The sequence below is a fragment of the Stegastes partitus genome, unplaced genomic scaffold (assembly GCF_000690725.1).
Source record: "Stegastes partitus isolate 25-593 unplaced genomic scaffold, Stegastes_partitus-1.0.2 Scaffold382, whole genome shotgun sequence".
In the NCBI taxonomy this organism is placed as follows: Eukaryota; Metazoa; Chordata; class Actinopteri; family Pomacentridae; genus Stegastes; species Stegastes partitus.
In genome coordinates, this window is record NW_007578113.1 from 222,664 (window position 1) to 230,530 (window position 7,867).

At 44.6% G+C, this 7,867-nt stretch overlaps 1 protein-coding gene across 1 annotated transcript in view; it reads left to right on the top strand.

The window, feature by feature from the left end:
• Window positions 1-4,684, top strand: part of LOC103359564 (connector enhancer of kinase suppressor of ras 2) — a 70,237-nt gene extending 65,553 nt beyond the window's left edge. The window contains exons 22-24 of the mRNA XM_008284961.1: window positions 664-1,261; window positions 2,480-2,742; window positions 4,447-4,684. Coding sequence (XP_008283183.1) covers window positions 664-1,261; window positions 2,480-2,742; window positions 4,447-4,656 — 1,071 coding nt within the window. The 3' untranslated portion in view covers window positions 4,657-4,684. The remainder of the gene's footprint in view (window positions 1-663; window positions 1,262-2,479; window positions 2,743-4,446) is intronic.
• Window positions 4,685-7,867: the final 3,183 nt, after the last annotated feature.

The window sequence follows — 7,867 nt, forward strand, 5'->3', positions numbered from 1 at the left end:
AGTCTATCCTCTGAAGCCTTGATAACATCTGGAAAACATTTTTTAAATGTTGATTTGAGAAGATTTTTTTTGCTATCATGTTTCAAAACCTTCAAAACATCTTCTGAATTTTAAAACGTTCTGTCTTAGTTCACTTTTGAAATGACAAATATCCTTAAAACGTTCCCTGAGCATTAGATTAAGCTTGTTATATTCCTAGAGGTAATGTTAGCCAGCGTTGTGGGAACGTTCCCTGCTAGCTGGGATGCTGAGCCATACAGCAGTCATGTCAGTCATTCCTGGAGTTGCTCCTCTGCCATCTCATTGCTTCTTTGCTCTCATCTTTTGGTCTCTTTCTGCCCTTCTTTCCTCTCCTCCATCCTTGCACACCACCACCTCCTCCTCCTCCTCCACCTCCACCACCACTTTTTTTCTTGTACCTGTGCTCACATCTCACCTCTCTGTCCACCGTTACCTCCGCTTGTTGCTCTCGCCTCTCCATCCCGACCAACCCTCGCCTCCACTCAGGCCAACCTCCTCCACAGCTACGACCAGTTGCCCCGCTCAGTGAGCTCCATGAGCCTCATGCGCTCCACTCCGTCCCCGCTCCCTCCACCGATGAGTGCCTCCACCTCCCCCATTCCTCCACAGATGGTCTCTTCCACCTCCCCTCTCCCTCCCCAGGTTAACTCCTCCAGCCCCTTCCCGGAGCCAAAGCACGGTCGACATTTCTCCAGCGAGTCCACGCACTCCCACTCCTCGGCCGAGGACCAGCGTGGGGATGGCATGGGCATGGGCACGGGCACGGGCAGCACCAGCACCCACTCGTCCGGCTGCCGCTCCTCCCATCGCGAGCGCCGCTCCTGGCAGGACCTCATCGAGACCCCTCTGACCAGCGCCGGGCTGCACTTCCTCCAGACGGCGCCGGGGGAGAGCGATTACGGCGGCCTAATGGGGAGCATGGCCGGAGAGATGGGCTTCTACGGAGGGCTGGGCAGGCAGGGCATGTCCCCGGAGAGACGCAGGCAGGCCACGCTGCCCGTACGGAGACACCACGCCGCCGAGAGGGACCGGGACCGAGACGGGCCCTTCCCTCTGGAGAGAGGGCCGCACACGCACAGCCACACACACCGACGCTCCCACAAGCAGCGGAGCCAGAGCCTGCCCAGGAACAGAGACCCGATGCCGGGGAAGCTGCTGCACACCTCGGCCCATATGGAGGAGAGGAGTGAAGACGAGGAGGCGGAGGGCCAGGCTGCAGACATGCTCGAGGGTGAGGAGGGTAAGAACATGACACACAGGCAAGAGGAAATCAGAGATAAATCAGTTTATTTGCAGAGTCCACACTCTGCTGTCTTAAGTTTTTACTTTAGTGCGGGTCAAAAGGTCAACAAACTTACAAATGCCACATTAAAGAGAGCTCCTTCTCCGTCTGAAACACCTTGTTTGACACTTTTCTTCTATCACTTATCTACATCACCATGTACCACAATGCCAGAACATCTACCCAGCTTGGTTCCTTCTCATACAAAGAAGGAGCAGCTTCCTTCCAACCCACCATCGTTCCTCACTAGAAGCACATCTCTACGCTCATAGATCACACTTACACAGTCTATAATCTTGATAGGTAACAAACATTAGGCTCATTTGATCTGAACTGTAGCAGGGCCAGAGTTGGAAGTCAGCCTTTAAGACTGACAGCATCTGGTGCACATATGAGTTTGTGCACTAGTTGTTATGTGATGATGACAGCTTATCATACAGACAATCTGTGATCTCTGTTTTTTGTTAAAGCTTCATTCAGTTTTCATGTAAAGCCAGACTTCTATACATAAATCAGCTTGAAATTAATTAATTGAAAATACTGATAAATAAAGAAAGAAATGCGGAACAATAGGTTTTATTACTGATTTATTTGTATTCAGACTATATCTGTACAGATGTAAACAACTTTAATCAACATGTACATTCCTCCAAGTGCCACCAGATGTTTGTTTTTTTTCCTTCTCTACATATCTGCTCTGTATAGACACAGCCTGCAGTTCAGCCCAGTTTAAGTCACTAATGGCTTCTCAGTTGTACAGAAAAGTGCAGAAATTGTATTTTTTTTTGCAGAATCTGATAATAGCAAACACGTCATTTTTACCAGTGTTTAACTGAGACATGTAGGGTGAAGTATTTTTAATGAAATATTCAGATTTTAAGTTTATATTTATTTTCCAAAGGACCCACATGGCACAGATAAGTAGTTTAAGATCCTTCAGGAAGTTGAAAATGTGTTGATTCTTTCTGTTTTTACCGTTTCTAGCTCTGATAAATGGTGTCATTTTTGCATGATGGTGCTTTTTGGATTCAGAAGCTTACATTGGTCATACACACCACCTTAATAACTTAAATAATAGTGTTTCCAAATGCCGTCTGCAAATGCCACACCTGCTCTGTTAGAATTAAAAACACCATCACTGTCCGACTCTCACTGGTCGCCTCCTGCTTCTCTCAGACCTGCGGGAGTTGAGAGTCGAGAGCAGAGAGAGGAGGGTGTCGGAGGGAAGGGAGCGGCGGATATCGGAGGGCCGAGAGCCGGAGCCGCTGGACGGGCTCGAGCAGCTGTACCGGGCCCTGGAGCAGGCCAACGTGACGGCGCTGGGAGACCCCAGACCCTGTAGCAGGCAGGAGCTTCGACGCTGCTTCACCCAGAGAGCCAGGGACCCCCTGCTGAACGACAGGCTGCACCGGGTCCGAGCCCTGCGCAGCACACTGAAGGTACGTCACACATGAAGACTTCTCTACATAAGACATCTTTTAACTCCATATTCTGCACCTCGACCCCTGAGATCTGAAACCCAGCTACTGCTAAACAGCCCACGGTCCAGGATGAAAACTAAGGTGCTTTCACTGTTTTAGCCCCGACACTGTGGAACAAGATGACTGACCCCAACTAGTCGAGGCAGATGGCCGCCTTCCCTGAGCCTGGTTCTGTCTGAGGTTTTTTTTTTTTTTGGTTCCTTCCCACTGTTGTCGATTTCTTACTCATAAGGAATCCAAAGAGAACTTTAGCTTGTTGTATTCTCTGTTTAAAATTCGTAAGAGCTGTGAGATGACATATGTTGTGAATTGGTGCTGTATACATAAAACTGAATGGACTAGAAGATCTCAGTCAGTTTCTTAGTTTAAAAAGCTGTTAAAGATCCACCTGTACAGACTAACATTCATAGAACTTCTTATTCCTACTCTGATGCTTGGTTATCGGTCTTTTTAAGTGTTTTTTTTAACCCATGTTTGATTTATTTGACTGTTTTATCTAATGTTTTGTGTATTTTAATGCTTTGTGAAGAACTTTGTAACTCCAGTAGAAACTCCTACGTCTCATTATCCTTCCCATTCCCAAAGTCCAGAGAGTGCCTCTCTCGATCGATCCTTGTTCCAGTTTTCTGCCGTTAATGACTAGAATAATCCCTAAAACTCACCTCATACGTACCGCTCACGTCGTTTAAAAAAAAAAATCAGCTCGAGTAACACTTCAGGACCACTGCACCTGTTTTTAGCCTCTGTTTTTACTCAGCCTCACCATCCCAGCTTGAATGTTTTGTTTGTTACATTCTAAGAACGTTGCAGTTATGTTTTTAGAGGGAAGTTTTCTTTTAGTTCCAAGAATCTTCTTCTTAAAGACAGGATAAAGTTACCTAAAGACACTTTACAAGTGTTCTTAAAACATTTTCCAAATGTTGCTTCAAGAACGTTTGTGCTCAACAGCAACATTCCCACAACATCCTCAGAACATTTCAGGCAAAATGTTCCAAAGTGTTGCCGATATAGCAAAATACAGGAAAACACATCCTGTGTCCTGAGGCCTGGATAATCTCTAGAAAACATTTTTTGAATGTTCCTTTTTTGTTGTCATGCAACATAACCTGACAACAAGCTGCGATTTGGCTCGGTGGTTAGCACCGCTGCCTCGTAGCAAGAAGGTTGCCGGGTCGTGTCCCGGTGAGGACACCCGGGATCTTCCTGCGTGGAGTTTGCATGTTCTCCCCGTGCAGCGTGGGTTCTCTCCGGGTTCTCTGGCTTCCTCCCACACAGTCCAAAAACATGTTGAGGTTAATTGGTGATTCTAAATTGTCCGTAGGTGTGAATGTGATGGATGGCTGGACAACCTGACAACATCCTTTAAACATCCTCTGAATGTTAAAAGTTCTGTTTTAGTTAAAAGACTTTTAAAGGAACCTCTCTGTGTCACAAGTCTTTGTGTGATCTGTTTCTGTAACACTGTGTGATCTGCTGTACGTGTAATCTGTTTCTGTTGTTCATCTTGTCTGTATGCCGTCTCTTGACCAGGTCGATATTGAAAATGAGAACCAGTTCTCAAATACAGGTTAAATAAATAAATAATAAAGGTAATACAGAAATAAAGCACATCATTATTTCAGAAGGCTTTCAAGCGGTGACTCCCCGGTGTCTGTTTTGCAGGCCAAAGAGTCGGAGCTGGCGGTGATCTGTGCTCTCCTGGAGGACCCTGGCTTGTGCTCCCAGACCTTCAGAGAGTGGAAGCAGTGGCACAGCGAGCTCTACTCAGACATCTGCCAGCTCAGCCCGGGCACCAACGGCCAGGACGACCTCTCCCCGCTGGCGGCGCCGCTCATGACCCACACACACTCCTTCATCGAGACACACGTGTGAGAACGAGCCGCGACAGCAGAGACTGAACACACACACACACACACACACACACACGCTCACAAACACACACCTTACATTAGCCCTCCTCTCTCCTGATCACGACTCTGAGCACGCACCAACACACACTTACACACACACACACACACACAGGAACACACATTGTAAGATGTGTAAATATCATAGAGGGAACAGTCTGAGACCTGCGTGTATGAACTTTTGATAATCCTGAGGACCCCACAGGGTGCCTATTGCATGCCTGAACAGAAAGCATTAATCTTCCTTTGTCTATGGAACTCAGCATAAACTCCACACGCTTGTCGAGAAAAAACGAGGAGGGGGCGGGGGTGGGGAAAAAAAAGGAGACTTTTTAAAACACGTTCGTTCCTTTGTATTCTCTCGGTTTTGCTATTTGATTTTAGGGGGCAGGGGGAGCTATGTAGCAGCAATACAGAGGAGAATCCTTTTCACCACAGCACTGTACTTTTTTGTACTGATGAACTTTGCACCCAGAGCCACCAGTTCTCCCCCTTTCTCTCTGTGTTTTTTTTTTTCTTCTCTCATTGCATATCTTGATTTACAGGGACCTCACTGTTATTCCAGGCTGATCTCACGGGGGACAGGTGTGTGGGGAGGGTAAGGGGAGGGGAGTAAGACTGTGAGAGGTCGATGCCGGTTTATCCGTTTCTCTGGGAACCCATGAAAGCATCGAGAAGCCACCGTGCCGGCGCACTATTTCAAACTGTGAAAGCGTTCCCCAGTTTTATCCGCAGAAGGAGGCTCCTCTGATAGATTGTGTTATCGCATTCCTCTCTTCATCTTCTCTTAATTTTTATTTCCCTTCTCTCTCTCTCTCTCTCTCTCTCTAGTCCTCAAAGACTTGTGTATATGTGTATACTGCTGTGTATACTGATGTAAATGTTTGCGTTCCACTACCACTGTGATATGCTTCTAGAGGTAGCGGAGGGAAGACAGAGAGTATGTATTTGTGTGGGTGCAAAACTATTTTTTATTTTTCTTTTTTATTTTTTCCCTTTTATTTCCTTAAACAGCGAATGCAAGAGCTAGAGAGTTCTTTTCCAAAAAGGAGTCACTCACTACAAAGAATGCACTTTCTATATCTCTATATCTCATTGGCTGCATCACAGGGTCTATGTCTCATCGGCCTACTTTACCATCGCTGTTCAAATATCAGGTAAAAAGCATTTGCCGTCTCATTTTCTAAAGATTTGTGTACAGTCTACAAATATATTTAAACATAGAAGAATATATAAATCTATTTACGTTTTGTGTCATAGATATAATGTAAAGTATGATGTATTCTATGCCAAGGTTTTTGCAGTGTCCCCCTCTTCACTCTGTAGACGCAGGGTGTTTAGCAGTTTTGAACAACTAGGAGGCAAAACGACCACAACCACCACCACCACCATCACTGACGGGTGATTGATTACTGGTTTACATCGCGGCTGATTCTTCTCCTGGTGATGTGTTGCATGAGAAAAGGCCTGGGACTGATTTGAATGGACAGGGTAAAATACTGTGGATCATTTGTGTTCTCTTTTTTTTCTTTCTGTTTGTTTTTTTACCCTCTTCTCATGATTGCAAGATAATTAGACTTGTAGCGCATGATACATGCAAAAGTACTGTTGAAGAATGACTTTTTATTTCTATGTTCATAAAAGTCTTCTGTTCTTTTCTTTTGTTTGGCATTAGTGTTCGAAGACACACACTGTACAACAACTGAGGGAGGCTTTTGTTTTTGCTACTCAGTTCCTTAAAGTAATGCAGATCCTCCTTTAGCATCCCAACAGGAGGTTTCAATTTGGTGTTTTTGGTTCAGAAAGACTGACACGGAGGATTCAGAAACCGTAAATGAGAGATGCTTTTGAAACTGAAAGCTGGTTTAACATTCCCTCAAAGCATATGGTGGATGCTGGGCGGTGGTAGACCTCTCCACTAAAGGGTCTCTTAATGTCTGTGAAACTCGGATGAATCATTTCATCTGCAATATCAGGCCAAGGACTCAACGGTGCCCCCCAGTGTCCAAGACTCTGAGAGACATGCGTAGCACCTGCTGCATCCAGCACTACCTGTACTTATTCTTCATATTTTACTGTAGTTCTCGTGTAGGTTCAGTTTTTTCCATCACACTGTAGTTGAAATATCAAAATGCACCCCAGAGATATAGCTCATGTTTGTTTTTTTGACTGGTTAATTTGAGAGTACCACAAAGAAACTAAATGATGCAAGCACTTTCCCTGTGCCTCCCAAACCCTCTCTTTTGGCAACGAAAGGACTGGTTATACTGGTGTTCCTACACACACACACACACACACACACACACACACACCACACACACAGACACACACACACACGCAGCTGTAGAAGAGTTACAATACAGTTTTAGTCTGCAGACCTCTCTCCGTTTCTCATCTTTAGTGTTGGTCTTCTTTCTCCAACTGCTGCTCCGCTGAGCAGGCGACATACTGTAGATTCAAAAGGAGTTCTGAGAGTTTTAATTTGTAGGCACTGACTGTGTTATTCCCTCCCAGATCTTTGTGTGTGTAGACCTGCAGAAACAGGCCGAAAAGGGAGATTCCACTGTGTGTTCTTTCAGGGGTGTACACCTCATGGTACATTGCACAGGTGTGTAAGATGTAAGTTGCACTGCGACATTAAAAAAGGAACATATTGCTCTTTTTCAAGGATAATATTAGCTTACTGTTATTCTGTACATTAAACTGACTAAAGATGATATTAAAAAAAGAAAGAAAATGACATTTATTCTTCCTAAAGTAGCCTTTTTTGGTTTCATATATATGAATATATATTACAAAAAATACAGATTGTAAACCTAAGTTGTTAAACTTTGACTTCAATAAACTGAATCCTCTGCACTATGAGATATGCTTTGTTTATGTGTGCATTTTCTCAATTTCTTTTCAAAGCAGTGCTACAATTTAATTTGTAATGTTTGCAAATTAAGAGCAGCAGCTATTCCATGAACCAGTAGGAAATGCAGTGTTAACATTATTTGTCTAAAATTTCTGAACCTTCACAATCATCCACCTGCTATGCATCCACCCAAACGTCCATCCTTTGTCTTGTGTCGGTACATATTATATGACAACCCTTCACATTCACATTTCCGCCTACGCAATATCACAAATGTGTTTTTAGATTGATAGACAGATAAGTATTGCCCTTACAATAT